General features: G+C 37.2%; 1 protein-coding gene across 1 annotated transcript in view; it reads left to right on the top strand.

Moving 5' to 3' along the window:
* RETREG1 (reticulophagy regulator 1) overlaps positions 1–19,914 on the top strand; it is a 61,216-nt gene that overhangs the window by 8,425 nt on the left and 32,877 nt on the right. The window contains exons 2-3 of the mRNA XM_032181088.1: positions 4,704–4,810; positions 6,512–6,542. Of these exons, the coding sequence (XP_032036979.1) occupies positions 4,704–4,810; positions 6,512–6,542 (138 nt within the window). The remainder of the gene's footprint in view (positions 1–4,703; positions 4,811–6,511; positions 6,543–19,914) is intronic.

Here is a 19,914-nt window from a genome sequence, read left to right as displayed (position 1 = left end):
AAGTTGCACTGTGGGGTTTAAGAAAATGACTTTGTGCTGGAAAAGCTGCTATACTGGAAAGCTGCTATTACGTCTCCTCTACAAAGCCACCTTTTTCCAGGCTGAGCAAGACCAGGTTCCTAATTTTTTTTCACAGAACGCAAGTCTCCAGCTCCTCCCCTCCCTCACCCCCAACTCCATCTTGGTGGTTGTTTGCTAAATTTGCTCCTCATCACTGATGTCTTTCATGTTTTGGGAGACCCAAAACCAAGCAAAGTATTCTAAATGTAATTTCATGACTGCTGTGTAAAGGGGAATTGCTCACCACCTGTGCTGTGCCTGAACTCCTGCAGATGCAGCCTGATACATTGTTAGCTTTCATCACTGCCAGCGTGCACAGTTCATGCTGGCTAAACCTACTGTCACTCAGGACCTTTTCCACAGAGTATCCCCTCAGCCAGTCAGATGCAGGAGGTTGGTCTGTACTAGGTGCAGGACTTTTGCCTTTGAATTTCATCAATTTCATTTTCTTTCAGCTGTTGCCTCTAGTGTACTCAGCCAAACCCCCCCCCCCCATTCCCTGTGTAGTGTTAGTAATAAACTAACCAAAGGCTTGATCAGACAAAGGGCAACTTTTTAACCTACAGAACGGATGGGAACAACACCTGGGTCCCCTATATTCATCTCTAGAGCTCTGCAGTCCTTCTTTGTTTTTTTTTTTTTTTTCTGCTGTTCCTTGACAGTACCGGTTGTGCCCACATGCATGAACAACAACAAACAGTAGTCAAACCAGGTAAGCCTTAGCAAGACCTCAAATCCAGGCCATTGGCAAGCAGTGAGCCTCTCATGACAGTATGTTTTTTCAGCAGCTGTCTGCTTCCATTCCCTGCAGAAGATGATCTTTAACCCCTTAACAGTTTCTGCTTCCTCTTGGTCTGAGTGCTGTCTTCAGGCCCAGCTGGTTTTGAGGCCTCCTTTACCACAGGTGTTTTCCCTGTATTGGCTATTACAGCATGGTATGGTACTGATTCTGCAAGTTCAACTCGAAGGGCAGAGAAGGAACCTTTCCTCTGCTGCCAGAAGTCCCAGGCTTCCAGCCTCTCCCATCGTGGGGATCTCCATCCACTGCTCAAGGTCTGCTTGGCCTTCCTGCTTTGCAATGCTGGATTTGAGTTGGTGCCTCTGCAAGATCTCTGCAGATACCATATAAATCACCTGTTTGTAGAGTCATAGAAGGATGTGGGTTGGAAGGACAACAGGAGGTCAGCTGGTCCAACCTGCCCAAAGTAGGTCCAGTTAGATCAAGTCGCTCGGGTGCTTACCCAAACAGATTCTGGAGATCGTACTTCCCTGACGGTCTGTCCCTGCTTACTGCTTCCAGCAGGTCTTTCATTTGGCTGCTCTGTATGCCAACCAGCGACCATCTCCAGGTGAAATCGCTGTTGCCATCCGCCCAGGGGAGAGGCTTGAGGCATTTCTTGCAGCCCCCGAACCAGGTGGCTGTTTCCTGCCTCTGGAGCTCTGCCAGAGTGAAGGCCTCTCATGTCCTAGGGATGCCTTTTTCAACCAGTGTGGGGGCCTGAGTCCTGTGGCACCTCGTGGCTGGTTTTAAGAAGTCCCACGCTGTCTGCAGCAGTCCCTGGCCACGTTGACATGCAGGCTACCCTGTTGTTAACTACTGAAGTCGTTATGTAAAATGCATAATTCTATGCATTGTTCTAACCTTTGCTTTCTGAAAAAGCTATCACTATCAAAATAGTGCAGAATTTCACGAGGGAACAAATCTGTCTCTGGGAATGGTTATTTTCCACACCACTTGTAACAGCATGTTTTTTTAGTAGAAGAAATTGAACTTCAGCCTGTGTTGTTTACTGATTTTAAAAAAGCATAACAGCTTCTTAAGTAAGTGTAGCTGTTGTTTTACTAAACAAGTATTTTTTTTGCAATATGTGGTGATGTCATTCTGGTGCCTTCCAGTTTTGTCAGGAATGCTTGTGTTTTAGAAATACTCAAGTAAATTCTAATTACAAAAAAAAAAAGGGTGGGGGAGGGAACCCCAAACCTAATTCCTAATAATAAGCAAAAGTACGACTTTTTTGTTAATCTGGTTGCTATGCATCATGTTGATAATTCCTTCAAGAATTTTGAATCCCTACGCCATTAGCATACATGTAATACATGGTTTTCATATCCTGGTATGAAATCCTTTCCCCATTGCTGCACAAAAAGCATAGATACCCAGCATGGACTAACATTTTGGTAAGCTGAAGGTAGATACCTACCAAAAAAATAGGGAGGACATTGTCAGCCATTGACTGGTAATGGATTCGAGGATGTGCGTCAGAGTTGTCTGACATATGGCTTGCAGCTTTTCTAATCTGTATTGGTAGAGCGCCTGAGGGCTGATACATGGTGGCTGTGAATGAATTTCCGAGAGAGAGACTTTCTTGCAAACACTGCAGTCTAAATTAATGAAACAATGGAGGGAGGGTTGTGACAACTAATAACGCTAATGCACTGGAAGTCCAGTCAGAACAATTCAAAGCTTTCCAAGTAAGTGAAGAGCCTTTGCTTGGCTACTACATTAGCTGCTCCAAATATTAGACATTGTTGTTTCTTTTCCCCAAAAGCTGTGGAGCAGAAAAACCGCAGTATTGAGAGCATAAAGTGACATGACTTGGAAGCGTCTTTCAGACAGCACGCTACCTTGCTAATCCTTTTTTACTAATCCTCGTCCACATTAGTACAACTGTTTTTAACTGCAGGTGACAGCTGTGATTGCAGTGAAACTATGAGTATGGCTTAGTTGCGACTGCAAAGTAGGTCAAACGCTCTATATATTCATTGAAAGATAGTAAACATCTTACTTTAAGAAGTAGTAAACTGTGTATGCATTTATGCATGTGTGGAAACATGCATAAACTTCAGTACTGATGTATTTCTTTCACCCACAGAGGATGGCCCAATGTTAATTATTAAGTCAGAACATACTGTTTGATCCTAGGAAACCTTAATGTACAAGCACCATGAAGAACCTGTAGAATAGTCATGGTATTAAGGCCATGCAGCTTAAAGGTCTGGATTTGTTACAAACTTTAGGCATCTAGAAATTGCATTTAAAATACTTTAGTTTACTTTTCTTCACGGTGTCTGATCTCCACCGCTCCGCTTTTTTCACTTGTTAGTAAGTGAAAAAATAGATTAGATTTAATCTTCAGTGTAGTTGAACTTCACCCTTAAACAAAATCAAGGATGTTTAATATTGAAGATTATTATTTGATCTAATGAGAGCTAGGCTTGGGCAGTTTTGAAAAAGCTTGTCAACATCTTGTCTGGAAGCATCTCTTGGTTTTCTTGAGCTGGCTGAAATTGTAGAGGTACTGAATTGAGGAAAAAAAAAATATATATATATATATACACACATATATATTGTTCCCATAGAATAATAATTAATACTTTGTATAGATGTAGAAACCCTTCAGAATAAGTTAGCTGTTTGTATTGGAAGACATATCCTGGTCTGGTCAGGGTGATAGGGCTTTGAGTTTCTGTGAATTGTATTAAGTGTGAAAATTAGTGGCATAGAGATTTTCCTTGATGCAATCCTATTTTCTCAGGATTTCAAGGAATACTTGAGCAGTTTTTCACAAGTGCTGGATATGCTTTTTATGGTAGAAACACCTAGAAGGCAATTTTCTTTGTAAAAGTCCTGGTGTGCTCAAAGGGTGTTCCTTGGCTTCATCCAGTGCCTATACTTGCTTCTTTTCATTTCCTTTCCCCTCTTTTCTGTAGGAAAACTGCTGCAGCAACTGGGTGGGAGGCCAAATGCCCTGTTTACAAATCAGTTTATTGGAAACCTCTCTGCTTTATATGATTTCGTTTCTGTTGGTATTCTTATTTGACCCACTGCCCCTTAGATGACTTCTTATTTTTGACTATCCTCAGCTTCAGTTATTTATTTGTTTTGAAGTTAACCTTTTTTGCTCTTACCTTGAAAATGATCATAATACACTCATTGTTTGTAATCAGATCTCTGGCTTAAAGCGCTTGAAACAAACTGATAAATTACTTCTTTTACTTAGTTGAATGTTAGACAGAAATGTTAAGCCGGACACACCTAGACAGTAAAGTCAGTAGAGCATGAGATTATAAATCATACATCATGAGTCTAGGGCTTTTTGACTTGACTAGACACACTGTAATTTTTTTTTTTTTGTAATGAAGAACAAAAGCTCAATATGAGGTTTGAGTATTGTGCCTTGAATTGTACAGTTCTACCTCATCTTTGCATTTGAAAGAATCATTTGTATAAAAATTTGATGTGAACTGAGGTCCTCTAGAAAACACAAGAAAATATTTAACCATTATATGTGAATAAAAAGAAAGCTGTTATGTCAAGACAAATATTTTTACTATAACCTTAAGTTATTTAAATAGTAATGCTTGTTATGCAATAATGAAAATATTCAGGTTTGTATACTTCCTCTGTGCTTAGATTTTTGTTCACACTTTTATCAACAACAAATTCTATGAATGAGACTGTCATGCTTGGAGCTCTCATTGTTTACTTTCTGTGAAAATGTTGTGGGGACAAACTAAATTCAACTACTATAATATCAGTCTATTTTTTCTTTTTATTTTCTATACTAATAACAGGTGTCATTATATGTATACTTCCAATAAGTTTACAAGTATTCAGTGTTTATTTCTTCTTAACATTCTAGGTTTGTTGCTCTGACCCCTTGGAGAGTGTATCATCTGACTTCTCTCATAATACTTGGAGTGCTAGTTCTTCAGATAATAAAGGATTTGGTCTTATCTAGGATAAAAGGTAGGTCAGTATACTGATAGAGTTCCTTGCTTAAACACCCACAACTCCTTTACTAAATCCTCTTTAACATTATGATACTAGGATTATTGCAAAAATATTAGCTAATTTCTGAGTGAAATGACATAATCTACAATGATCTACTACCATTTGTAGTAAAGTTCTGATATATTTTAGAGACAGGGCATTATGAGATTTGTTTCAGTATGAGTATAACGAGTATCAATGAACAGTCACTCTTGTATCTTATCTACTAGATCTCAAAATCCATTATTATCTAAAATACAAAGTTTTCCTAAAAGTTCGTACTTCTGACATTACTCTAATTAGATCACTGTTGAAAAGTTGTGGAGATCTAATATAAATTGGTCAACTTTGTAAAAGGATTGTGAAATAACTTATCTTCCTCACAGTTTAAATAAGTGAAACAGTATTTTTTTTCTAGTTTATGGAGTGTTCAGTTTCCAGTGTGTACAGTCTTATCTAAGTACTACCAAATTAAAAGGGGATGTTTTTTGTGTTGTTGTATTGTTTTAACTTTTTTTTTTTCCCCATACTTCATTACCATCTTGAAAATTCTCTGGCAAAAGGTTGTTCGTCAATGTGTATTTCTTGTTGCTAGGAAGATTTTTTGAAGTGGCTTATTTTGCTTTTTCTTTGATGTTGAATGCGGTGCAGTGTTTGAAAAAAATGCAAAGGAAAGCAGGAAATAAGTATCAGAGAATCACAGTACTCCTCTGCAACGTTACTAGCATTTCATTTTTGACCTCCACAGTCTATTCTTCCCTGCTAAATTACAGTAGTTATTCACAACCTTTTTGAGAAATGTTTTTGTTGTCACTGCCTTCTGTGGAGTCTCCATTACCATTGTTTCCTGCTTGAGTGATGCAAACTTAGAGGCTAATTTAAAAAGCTTAGCGTGATTTGATTTTTAGGCTGTGTTGTATAAATCACCTCTAATGTTGAATACCTCACCAGTTGGAAGGTGGTTATTTACACAAGTAAATCTTAGCTGTCATTACTGACTAATATTTTTGTATTGAGCAAATCCAAGATGTACCAGTATTGACCAAGCTACCATCCCCTCTTCATTTCTCTTTCAGTCTTGCTTCTATGTGATTATTCAACTGTTCATCATAGAGGTGAGGTCAGGAAGACCTCTGTTCCCAGCTTTATGATTAGAGAATGATTATTTTACTACAGTTAAATATATTGCCTTCAGTAGTATTGTACACAAAGTTCATGAACAGTTAGGTTATTGAACCTAAGAATAGAAATCTTCTTGTAGTGACAATTGGTGTCACTCCAAACAGCAGAAGAAATTCTTCCCAGGATAACACTTCTGTAGGGCTACTTCACACTTCCAGCCAGCCACTAGATGGCAAGACTATTACAGAGTCATAAGTAGTGTAGAAACTGTTTGCCAGTTTGTAGCTGTAAAGCAGAAGTTATGTTGGTTATCTTCTTCCACATGAAAATATAACAACATAATACAGTATTTTTTTCATTAACATTTTAAACTGGTATGTTAAATTTACAGAAAAGACTTATTCTGAGAACTGTTACTTTGGTTTTAAATGTTAGGGAGAATTCCTTATTCATTTTGTCCTAAATCTGCACATTGCTTATGAATAAAGAAGAAAAACCTCTATGTGATTTCTGTTTTAGTGCATTGTGTGTCATCTTATATTCTCACAATTGCAGGTGCACAGCTCTGGAGGAGAATCACTGACAAGTAGGTATATCATTTTTAATATTCTAGATATTTGACATCTTTTCTTACAGTGAATCTGGAATTTAAAATACAGTCTACTTTCCCTGTAATTAAAACAGAACATGAATGATTTTGAAATTCACATTTTTTCTAAATTTGTTACTGCTTGTTCCAATTTTAATTTTTAATAACTTTCTGCAAAGTATTTTTTCTGATTTGAATTATAATAAAGAATACAGTAATATATCAAATACTTTTAGAAATGCTTTTTTCTTAGTATGATTATCACATTTTTTGTTTTCTGGGAATTAGTGTTTGCTTTGAAATCAGTTATGAGAGAAAAACACTGTGTTGGTTAAGGAGGTTAACTTTCTTTTAGAACTTCGTTACACAAGTGCTGTCCAAAAGCAGGTAAGTTTGGTGTGGTTTCCCTTATCTTTGTAGTAGCCAATACAAATAATTGCTGTCAAATTTCATTTAAAATAAAAATTACTTGATATCTGTCACAATATAAATTAATAATTGTGAATTCAGTTGTCTTGCCACTGGGCTGACTCAGTTTACAGGCAAATGTTTCATAATGTTGGTAGGGTAGAGTACATAATCGATTGAATTTGTTTTGGATTCATACAACATCTCTAAATGCTTTACCGGCAACTTCCAAAATAAAAGTTTGTGTGATTAAAAATATTATTCTTCTAAATAGACCACCAGGGCTAGCTGGACTTCTGGATAATTTGCAATAACAGGAACACAAGATCAGTCCAAATATCCAACTAGCAAAGTATCTTTTCTCTGAAGGTGGCCAGCCAGGAGGAAGGTGGCCAGCAAAGCAGTGTGTAAGAGCAGGATGAGCTTGTAAGATGCTTCTCCTGGTATACTTTCCCAGCCTCCAGCAGTTTACAGTTAAAGGACTTCTAGGTTCCAGATGTGTCTTTTACTTATCCCCTCCAAGCTGTTCTCGGTGGAGCAGAAAAGGTCCATGAATATGTCTCATTGCTTTTCTTATTACAAAATTCTGTTGTTCTTCATATCCTATAGCAGAGAGACCCATAGCTGAACTGTGTTCTGTAAAAAACACAGCCTTGTGTTTGTTTACTGTTATATGATAGTTTCTTAATCCCATCCTACTTTTTTTTTTTTTTTTTTTTGGTTGGAAGAGTTGGTAAACAATCACACTATGGCTAATCTTCAGCAAGCTGTGACTTTATAAACTTTTATCTTGTCCTGTTAAGTCCATGGCTACTTAATTGTTTCTAAAATAGAAGCTTTCTGTAGGTTTGATATCTTCATTGTGATTTTCTGGACTTTTCTTCCATTTCTGTTACCCTTCTCGTAGGCAGAACTAGAAATTGTGTTCAGCATTCAGGGAGACCTTCGACTGTACATTAGCATAAAAATGCCCTTATAATAAATCCTAATGATTGACTTTTTAAACCTCTGTTGAGCACTGAATTGATGGTTATGTGAATATATAACCTCAAGATTATGTTCCTGAGTAGTAAAGGTTATCTTAAAGCCCATGTGACATTAATTTTGTGTTTTTTTGTTTGTTTGTTTGTTTTTTCCACTGGATGAATTTCTTTATTTTTACATACATTTCTTCCATCTTTTGGCAAGTACATTACTTGATACTTCGTTGAAGTTCTGCAGTTCTTTGCAGTTGGTCTTCATCTTTACCAGAATAATTTAGCATTGTAAGGAGACTCATCTTACTGTTCACTCCTTTTTCCAGAATGTTGTACAGACAGTTCAAAACGGTCTTTTTATTTTCATACTTGCAAGGACTTCCCCTCATATTCCATGACTTCTTAGCCTCTATAAGAGCATTTTGTGAGAGACCTTGTTGAAAGCCTTATAGGAAATCCAGTTAGTTTTGTATGAGTATCACTGTTCATCTTCAATCTTACTGAGTTTGAAAGCACAAATGGTTTGTGATGTGATGTCCCTTTAAAAATTGTTCATCCCGACTCCCATTGTGCCATAGAACAGGCATGCACGTTTGTTATTAGATTTTCTGACAATTTGCACAGAACAGAGATGGGTCTTTACTGATTTACAGTTCTGGCTCTGGCATAGCTCCTCTAAAAATAGATGTTGCTTTAGACACTTAACAGTCCTCTGATTAAGGCGCTTTGAGAGGTTATTTAACATAAGTGACATTTCAACTGTTGCATTCTAACTTTCAGTTAGAACTCTTACAATCTCATGTGAATTTTTGTTTTGTTTTGTTTTGTTTTGTTTTGTTTTTTTATTCTGTGGGTATTTACAATTCTTTTGTTGAGCACATGTGCTCATTGATTGGGTTGAAAATGTAGTATCTGCTCTGAGACATTGGGGCTGGTGCTCCAAAGGTTTTTGTTGTTCTTGGTCTTGGATGTGAAAGACTGTTCTCACATTATCTTACATCAGCAAGCTGTGTCAAACATACCCCCATACTGCTGGTTAACAAAAAACACTACCCAGTGGAGAATCACATGCTCTTAAATAACATATAGAGGAAAAAAAAATAGATCTGTACTGCTTTGAATGCTTTGCTTGTTCTAATGGGTCAAATGTGTTCGCAACCATTCTGTGGCATTGATGTTCATAGGCACAAAAGAACTGAGTCCGTAGCATTTAATTGCACTATGGTTTAGGCTGAATGTCCACATGCAGGTTGGAAATGATTTTTGGTCTGTGCCTACTGTAAAACTACTCAGAGGAAGTACTGGGAGAGTGCTCGTTGGCTGGTGCCAAAAGTGCGAAGAGCTGTATGTATGGTTTAACTTTATAAATGACCAGTCCCAGCACCTAGCAGCATTGCCACACAGTTTAGTTTATCAAAGTAGACAGAAAGTAACAGATGATAGAAACAGGCTCATTTCCTACTTTGTTTGTTTCCACAATTGAAACTGGTCCTCATTTTCATTGGGAAATAGGGTTGATATTCTGATAAGGAATGATGACAAGCCAAACTTCGCTTGAAGCTATTAAAGTTAATTGCACTAAACAATCTTTTGCTACAGTGTATCCAAAGGGGATAAAATTGCAAGTGATTTATTAACCAATAACTGCTTAAATTTATATTTGGTTCTGTAAGTTGCACATAGTTTTACAGTCCATGATATTTCATATTATTTATTAGTACGTTTGCAGAACTCGGTGTGCTAGTGTCCACATACAGCAAAATGTTTTTTTTAAATGCTGATGATGTGATCTCCAGCTAGTCAAGGATTGGAATTCTTATTTTTGCTTTCACTGGGATCAGATAAAATCTTTAACTGTTATCATTAAGATGTTTTTGCTTCTTTCTTACAGGTTGCTTTGCATAACAAAATGTAAAAAATGATCAGTGCCTTTTAAAAGTGAGAATAACTGTTTACAAGTTACTTCATTGTATTGTATTTTTGTAAACTACTAGAAGAGTTACTTTAGATTCTTCCCTGTGCTACAGGTACGCAGGTCAGCAGCGTGACAGTGAAATATTATCCTGAACTGAGGGCTAGGGAGCTGGGCTGGCTGAACCTGGGCTAGCAGACAGACACCCACCTGCCTGTGTGCATGCTCTCCCCTTCTCGGCAGCACTAGGGGAGAAGACAGGAGGAAAACCTTAGCTGGATGAGATAAAGTAGGGAGATTTGCTGTTGATGATAACTGGTGGGCAAACAGACTCAACTTGAGGAAGGTTAATCTAATATAGTAGCAAAGCAGATCTGGGTGGAGAAAAGCAAAGTCATCTTTGTTAAAACAACACCTTACCTCCTCCCTTTCGAGGCCCAATCTCCCCCTCCATTCCTCACTCTTCTTCCTCCTGCCCCTGAGCCAGGGCAGGGGGCTGGGGCCAGTCCTCGCAGCCCCCCTCAGCCTCTGCCTTCCCCAGGCTGTCCCTGAGGCGAGGCACCGCCATCTTGGCTGCTGGGCCCAGCCGTGCCCTGTGGCAGGGCTGTTGGAGCCAGCACAGGGCAGCCCCGGTGTTGCCACACACTGCGGCAACAACGCAGACGCACCCGCGCCCATGGGTGCGCACAGACCACAAGCTTAGTGAGGAGGAAATTTGTGTTTCATACGTACACATAAACGTGAGAAGCTCTCTGTATGGTTCTTCCCCTAATGAAGCTACTACCGACTTCTAACTTACAAAGTAAATGAAGGAAAAGACATTGAATTCAATGCACTTTTTATTCTTTAAAAAGCTTTTTCTCCAATAATGCTGATGATTTTTTCCAAACATCTGCTTTTTTTTTTTTTTTGATGTGTTTTGTTTTTAAGAAGAGCTTTTGTAAAGTGTCACTTTTAAAGCTTCCCAGTTTCATGGTCATTCCCAATTTTAGGATTGATTTTTTTTTTATATTTCTGAAAGTTGTACACTAGATGTTCAGAAATCGTTGTTATAATAATGGAGATGTTGCTTTTGGTAGCACTGTGTACAGCAGCCTAATTCCTTTTTACTTTTACTAAAGGATAGCCAAACTTTTATTTCCATCCATGATACCATGTGATGCTCAAGACCATTACAATATGATCTTGGAAGTCACTGTGTCTTAGACCTGATGGTTTTAAGCTGTTACCATGCATCCTCTGTGTCTGACTGTAGCCACTTTTTCTTGAAAGGAAAAAAAAAAAAAAGGCACAAAGGAAAAAAAAAAAAAGCACTTTGTTATGCAATTATGGTTTTGAAAATTAGTATCTCACTGTGATGTTTCATAAATGGTAGCACAGCTTTATGAGGATTTTCAGAGTAAAATTTTATGCTTTGCACTATTATGTTTGCCTTGTGATAAAATATCACTGTTCTGATCCTTGCACTTCTTCCCAACATACATGTACATTGCACATTCCTTCTGCTGCAGGTACACTAAGCATCAAAGATCATTAGGAGTCCTTCAGTGAAGGTATTTTTGATTTGTCGCACTTGTTTTCAGTCCTTGTTGATCTTTATTGAGCACTGCTCAAGCACTAAGAAGGTAGAGCAACATGGCCTTGCTTCTTTTCGTTGTCCTACCTCAAATGGAGAGTGGTAATTGTCTCCTGTTTAAAATGTGTCTATGTAAGAAGACTCATGGCTCTGTTTGTAATGGAGACATTTAGTACCACATGATGTTAAAAAAATTTTCAAACCAGACCAAGGTGAGATCTCATTTGGAACCTTTCTCAGTTCATTCTGTTTCTGAATTTGCTTCTGTTCCTGAGGAAATTCTAAAAGGGTTCTCCTGGTTCTGCTTTCTGAAGAGAAGAAACCCTAAATGGAAGAAACCCAGAGTGGGGCTTGCCTAGCAGATAGACTTGCACTCTCCCATTCTCAAGAGGAGGGAAAAATAAGAACATGCATTACCCTGAACAGCATGTCTTATCCATTGCTGCCCACATTTCACCAGATCAGTCAAGATTTAGACTTCTGTGAGAGGAAACAGGAGAGTTACAAGAAAAGAGGCTCTTTTTGGTTGCAGCTTCTAACTGGCAGCCGTCTTTATTGAAGCTGTTTAGTACTTAATGTTGAAAACCATTTTGATAAATGAAGGATTTGCTTCATTTATTATGTCTGAGGCTTTACATACATGTGATTTGCAAATGCTTTGCCTGCTGCATTGGTTTAAGACAAGTCTGTTAGTCATTTGACTAAAGATTTCTGATCTAGCCTGCCTAGTCTTCTTTCATGATCAATTAAGAAAGAGTAGAAATAAGTTGAGAGATAGCATGATTTATCTTGTCATAAATCAGATGTCTACAGGCTGGTCAGATATATCCTACTTTTTGTTTCCTTTGAATATACTGTAAACCTATGGTTAGATAAGTAAGAACGTAAGATCCTCGTGTCATTCTTTCCTGTTGCTCTGAAGGCCTGTCTGTCGTAAAGATGTCATTGAACGATGCTAATGCCTACGCTAAGAAGCTCCCTCTTGCAGCAATGTGCTGGGATACCATTACGCAGCAGTAATAACTGCAGGGTTTGACAGACAAGCCTGGGGACTAGATTTACCTCTGTCACTATGTATGCAAGCAGTTTTTGTGAATTGAATATCCAGCACAGTATGATTGCATCTTCAGATCACTCTTGAGACCTTGCGGATATGCTGCTTAATCATATCTCAATACAAATGTCCTTTCCCTCAGGCTGTTACTGGGTTCTGTTTGAAGATGAGCAGATTAGGTAATAAGAGATTTACATTAGGAAAGCAAAACAGAATTACGGTTGTAACAGAAATGCTTCTGCTTTATGCTTGTTAATCCATCTCCTTGATGTGGTACATAGTAACAAAGCTAAAGTAAGCCAAAGCCGGTCATCTGTGGGCCAGTGCTGAGATGGGAGCCATTGCTATCAGCTTCTGTTGCTCAGATGCTCAGTCTTGGCTTGATCATCCATATTAGATCTGTTCTTCACATGGCTATACACAACTGCATGAAGTCTGGTAATAGGCATTAGAACAAACAAACACGTGCCTATGGATCTCTTGAACGCCTCAGCAAAAAGAAGGCAGGATATAGTCTAGTAAGCAAAAATATACTGCAGAATGCAAATACTGCCGCCTTGGGTTGCTTCAGTGTAATCTGAAGGCATCAAGTGCAACCAAAGAGTTCTACTCTTGACATAAAGTTTGCTGTTCTGTTCATTTTAGCTCATATGTTCCTATGAGTTTGTTGTGTTATATATATATATATATATATATATATATGGCTACATAAAAGCTATAGAACATCTCAAGTAGTTCTCCTTAAACATACGACTCTCCTACATATTCTTGGTATAAAAAAAGTGGTTGCAGTCCCGCAGAAAACAGATATGTACATGTGCATCTACAGTCTTAGCAAATGAAAAGTGAGTTTAATTTGCAGATTGAATTTAGATTTTATTTATACAGTAGCTACTGTACTGCTCAAATATAAAAATGGAATTATTCTTAGTTTTAGATAACACGTTGGCCCAATTCATATAGCAATATGCATGGTTAAATATTATACTCTCTCCACATATATATATGAGCCCAAGCTCCTGTAAATTGCAGAAAAAAATGTATACATTATACAAACATCTTGACACTAGTATTTTGTTTTATTTTTTTTAATAGTGTTACCTTTTTCATGCTTACTGGTTGGTCAGTCCCAAATTGTTAACTTAATTCTTGGGTAGCATGTTCTTTTTCAGAGTTTATATTTGGTAAACTACAAAATCAACGCTCTGATAACATTTGGTATGTTAGTTTTCTTACAGGAACAAAAAAGTAATAAAAGTTTAATAGAAAGTCTGTAACTTAGGCAAAAGAGTCACACTTGAAGTCTGAAGAGTGTTTAATATGTTTTCCTATAGACCTATGCTTGCTTCTTTGTTGGTTGGCGCTTTTTTTAAGTGCAGGGAAAGGAAGAACATGGTATAACTGTTGTAGATACTCTGTATCTGGTATCTTAACTGTATCTTTGGTAGGTTTGTTTGGTGGCTGGTTGGTTTGTTGTAGTTCTGCTTTTTTGTTTTTCTCCATGTAATGGATTTCTTCTCACGTAAAGAGTGGGTTACAAACTTTTTTTCAGACCAACTTCCCGTGATTCTCTAGTAATTTGTCTTCAATGTGATTCTTCCTGAGCTGTCATGTGACATTTTCCTCTTTTTCAGCTCCAGGAGCTCAATTCAACTTCTGTTATGGAGTTTGTGTGGAAGAGATTAGAGGAGAAAATACTGGAATTGTCTAGCCTCTTTACAATTACCAAACATTGCATATCTATTTCTGTAACCCTAACTTGTTTTCTGTCCCTATCAGTTAAAAATAGCAGTAAGGCATTCTTGTGGTATCAAGAAAAAAGTAACTTCTGAGGAAGTAAGGGCAGGAAGCAAAGGACCAGAGGAATTTTACTGAGGTTTCTTTAACTGTTTTTAACTGGAATATATTCCATCACCCCAATTTGATATTTGCTGACTTGTCATTTAGTCTTTTTGAAACTTTAATCATTCATGTTGCTCTTCTCTCAGTATCCATGTATTTCTTAGAATGTTACCTCAAACCAAAGCCTTCTTATTGTTAAGTGAAAGAGATTAATTGTGCTCTATGTTATAAGAATCTTGTAAATACATCCCAGGCACAGGCATAGATTTATTTTCTCTAAGACTATTGCAAATAACTTCTAGCTGCTTAGATTCTGATGGGAACACTCTTGGGTTGATAGTTTCATACCATTTTTCAGTCTGAGTTCCTCTGTGAACCCTGAGTCTGTCCACTATAGCATCTGCTACTCGTCCCAGGGTATTTTCACTGATTCATCTGACGGATTAGCGTAGATATTCCATGAAAGTGCGAAGGATTTATATGTCTCATATAATGAGATTTTTCTAATACTTGCCTTTTGGTGTGACTTTTTTGATTAAATGTGCGGTTACCTTATGGGTATTGCATATAGGCCATATTTTAGCAGTTTGTTTTTAAATGTTATATAAGAAAGTTTCAAAAGCATTATGAGTTAAGACGCATGCTCCTATTTTTTTCTTTACTGCAGGTTAATTACTTTCAAAAAGAAATACGCCTTCTTTTTGACTTGCTTGTATATAGAGTAATCCTTGTTGACTGCTTTAGCAGCTTCTCAGCTGTTATTAACTTAGTATCTCTCCAAGTATCTAAATGAGAGCAGCTGATCTGAAGATCACTCTTTTTCCACCTTTAATAAACCGTGACTCCTTGAGAAATGGATTAGTCTTTAAATTCCTGTCTTTTCCTCTGATAATATTGTTTAATTCATTAACTAGTTGTAGCCAGAATTATCAAGAGTTATTTAAAACTTTGTAAACTATTTAGACAGCTCTGACAGGTTTACTGTATATTTTGGCTTGGGTTTTGCAGCACGTAGGTACTAGGGAGTCATTCAGGAGATTGCCCTTGTTTACTTCAGATTTTTTTTTCCTGCTCTTCTGATAGCAAAAATGTTTTTGTGCAAATCTTTAACTTTGAGATACAGAAGAATAACTTGGATAGTCTGATTTGACAGAAATTTTAGTAATCATTTCCAAGCATTTTGAAGCATTCTTTTTAGTTTCTTCTCATGGATAAATGAATGCTATTTCTTGCATAAATCAGCAGGAGAAATAGCACGGAATAGAAGTTTTCATATGGAGGCTTCTAAAAGTCCTTGTACCTAGCATTTTCTCAGTTTGTCTCCATGTTGGAAAATAGGTCACCTGGGCACCAGCACAATGAGGCATGTATGTGTTTAAAATATTTCTATTTAAGTGAAGTCATTGCATCCATGGTTAAATGTGTGAAATAAATACCTGACATAAATACAGTCTTTGCAAACTGCAGGGTATGCTGCATCCTGTGCAAAAGTGACTCAGTAATTAATTTCCTTTGTTACTCATTGGTAAAAATGAACTCTTGCACTCAGTTGAAAAAATGCTAGCTTCATAATGATGGGAGGATGGAAATACAGCCTTTGTTCATCACTTTATATATAAACTTATGTCAGCTTTTCTTCAGTAATTTGTAACATAATGCCAGCTCTATCTCATGTTTAATTTGTGTAAGTATGGAGCTACAGTCACCTTTCAATTATTCATAAGAGTTTTGTCTATGTATCTGTTTATGCCCAAAATGCAGTTCTGTTAGAGGTGTCTGTGAGTGCAGCCAGGTGGATTTTTACATTGTGAACAACCTAAGAACTGCTAATTCTGAGCTGACCCAGTTTTAATAGCTCTGTGTCATTCTTGCTGGCATGTCACATAATACCCATATTAGCACCACTGAGGAAAAATGTAACCTCCAAAGTTGTTTTTTTCTGTGTTTGTTTGTTTTAACCTTCAGCTTATTTTCAGCATTAAGAAAATAAAACAGCTCTTGAAAGCTGATGAGAGTTGAAGGGAGATTGATAAAGTAAATACAGTCAATTCAGTCGAGGAGGTGGGTGGAGAAATGAGCCAGAGAAAAATGCAAGAATAGCTGGTGCTACTCTGCAGTTCTCCTGTGCTACTTGTCCCTTTCTTCACTTTGTACCATCTCAAAAACAAGTGCCTAGATCTTCTCTCCTGTCTTAGGTAAGAGCAAGTATGAAAAATCCTGCAGTTGAATTGCCTCCTTTGTACAGTGCAAGAACATTTAGTTGCCTGTAGTTTGCCAAGTTTTCTCAGCTTTCAGTGAGGGAGTTTAAAGGTGTTCTTCACTTGTTAATACTTCCTTGTTTCACACTGATGCAGCAATATTATCACAAGTGTTTTTTAGCATGAGAGATAAAGCGTTAAAAGCCTCACTATAGGAAAAAGAGAATGTACCCTCTCCCATGTTGAGTTTGTGGGACACATTTTGGACATAGGGTGAGAGCTACAAGCTTCTCTTAAAGTACTTATCTATCCCACCTTCATGGGTTGATTTCTTAAATGTGTGAACACCTCTATAGGAAAATTATAACCAAAATACTCAAGAGAAAATTGTGCTGGTATCATCTGCCTCACTTTTTCTGTATGTCTTGAGGGATCTCTGTTGAAGCAATTAATTAGCTTTGCTTCTTCTGGGGTGCAAGAGCCCCACACAAAGTATTAAATGAGTTGTAGCAAAAGAGAAAATGCTCATGTACTTCCTGAATCTAAGCAGATGGTGTCTACTGGCCATTTTTGAGCAGATCAACTTTCTCATAAATACTGAATTCTGTTTGCTAAGGCATAGTGTCTATTGTTCTCTACTTAAAATTGCTTGGAGATTCTCAGCTTCTGGCACGTGCGTAGTATATGTTGTCAAATCTGATTAGTACTGCACTTGCAGTATAAAGCCCTTTGCTTTGTTACTTTTTTGACTCATTTATATTAACAAAGTGTTTATTATGAATAGCATGCTTCAGAGGCAGGGTGTAGAAGAGTACACTCTTATTTTGGCTACTTACCTAAATAGCTTTATAGGAAAATCTGTCCAAGGACGTGATTGACGTGTATTTCCTCAATAAGAAAGAGAAACTTGGAATGAAGTGTATGTGGGGGAAAGTGGAAAAGACCCCTTTTGTCTTAGATAAATATCTTTCCAGTTGGAGGATCCAAACATACTCCTTATAAAATGTCAGCCAAAAAGTGATGTTCTTTCTTAGACAGGTGTACTTCAGCGCATATGCTGAACTCAGCCTCACGTTCTGGACTGTCTCTTGAGGGGTAGCAAGATACTTCCTACCAGGCTCAGACAGGGAATAGAGAAAGCTTGGATACAGTCGCAGCATTCTGAAATGAAGAGCCTGCAATTCCCTGCCTCTGTCAGCTCTCACCCTGAATATTTATCCCTTCATCCATGAAGATATTTGAATTAGCATTTGGCATTCTGGGATTTTCTAATTTATGGTGGGAATCTATTTCAAATGTCTTGCAAGTTATTGTTGTGTCTATGCAGAAGTAGCTGTATATCAATACACTAAAATTAAAACAAGGTCATTGGTTGGTGTGCAATCTTTAAGTTTTTATTTTCAAGTTGAGGTATTGTATTCCAAGGGACTGTAGACAGTGTAAACTGGAAAAGTCAATCTCTCATGAAGTGAAGAATGCCCTTTTTAGCGCAACTCCAAACTCTAAGAGTCAGTAAGGCTTTCTTAAGCATTAAAGACATGAAAGAGCCCAGGCAGACTTAGTAAAATGTTTCAGCTGTTTTTCTAGACAGTGAGACTTCAGCTGCTTATGTTTTATCTTTGAATTGGTTAACAAACAACAGTATTTTTTTAGAGTAGCAAGGTACAAAACCCTGATGAAGAGGACAGAAAACTGAAATGCTGTCAACTTGTTCTTTTGGTAACTCTCTGTATGGTCTTATCTTACAGTACATTTGAACTACTGTCTAGTTCAGGAACAGCCTGTTTGACTACCAAATAGTTATTTGGTGTGTTTGATTGTCTCAGGGATTTGTTCTGTTCACAAATGTAATGCTGATTTTCTTTTTTTTTTTCTTTTTTTTTCCCGTGTGTATATTTTCTAAAAAGCTCCTTATAATTAGGGAGCATTGCATGGAATTATTATAAATGCCTGAACTAGCAGAATACTATTGCAATAAGCGTGGGACAGACCATGAGTACAGAGAGGAAGGCTGCATTTCTGACCAGTGTGGAACTTTGAACAGTATGACAGACCTCAAATTGCTCATCAACAGAAAAGTTTATAAAATTGACCTTTTTAAAGGGTAGAGTAAATTTAAGTGTGAAGATTAATGTTAGGACGCTCATGTGCCCTGTTCCTTATGTTTATTCCATTGCACATGTAACATTTTCACCATGGATATTTTTATTCTATTCTTACCGCTTTCCATTTTAACAGTTGAACAACTGTGGGAGATAACTTACAATCCTGAAGTCATTTGACTTGTCATCTTAAAGGGTATTTATAAACTATAGCATTCAGGGAGCCCCCAGTGTTACTTTAAATAGAGATACTACTTTTAGGATTAAGAAAAAATGACTGTTTCATTTTGAAGTTGCTTTTCTGAAACAAGTCAAAGCATATTTGAATAAAATCTCATAAAACCAGGCAGCAAATTTAACTGTGCTCTGTATTTTAATATAATAATGAAAGACGGCATGAAAACCAAATGTTATGGGTTATGCCAAACACAAATATGAAAGAGGTATTTTTCTGCTGTAAGTACAATTGACTATTTTTTCCCTTTTAATGTTGGTCTAAATTATCTGTTTCCTTCAGAAAGAAGTGTTGCTTTTGTTATTTTATTATTTGGGGACAAAACTAAAATTTGTCCCGCATGGAAAGGTTACTGAATCAAATCCCAAATCTGCCATAGGTTTATTTATCACAGGCATTTGCCTCCCGTTTTCAGTGATTGCGTGTCACAGTTGATGCCAGTCACAGAATTTTTCTTGTCGCATCAATCTGATTATGAGAATACATATACACACACACACACACACACACATATATATATATGTATGTATATATATACACATATATGATTCTACATGTAAATTGAATTGTTCCAGGGCAGTTGTACCTGAATATTGATTGATTGATTGCAGCATTGTCAGACCAGTGTTCACATCATTCTGCAGACAATGCAAAGGTTTCTAGAACCTGAGACACGAGTCATTGAATCCATGGCTCTTTTTTCTGCTTAGGGAGCTTGTTTTTGTGTACCATTGTATGGGGCTTGATAAACTGTATTATTTAAGTAACATTTTGTACTGTCTCAAATCTCAGCAGTAAGAACATAGCACTATAGACTTTACAACCTGTGCAGTTTTCCATAAGCAATACACTCCCTATATGCAGCAAGAATGTTTTGCACAAAGAGAAAGTATGTGCATGTTTCCCAACAGCCTCTTGAGTTAATGTCAAGTTGTCAAATTCTAAACAACTTATAAAGCATACTGGACATTTGAGGGTAATAAGAAGAAAGGAAAAAAAAAAAAGTCCACTTTGGTTAATTTGACAACTCAAATGTTTCTTACTTCCTTTATGAATAACGAAACA

This window comes from Aythya fuligula, chromosome 2 (assembly GCF_009819795.1).
Source record: "Aythya fuligula isolate bAytFul2 chromosome 2, bAytFul2.pri, whole genome shotgun sequence".
Classification (NCBI taxonomy): Eukaryota; Metazoa; Chordata; class Aves; order Anseriformes; family Anatidae; genus Aythya; species Aythya fuligula.
The sequence above is the reverse complement of the archived record's forward strand: the minus strand, read 5'-3'. Positions and strand labels throughout refer to the sequence as shown.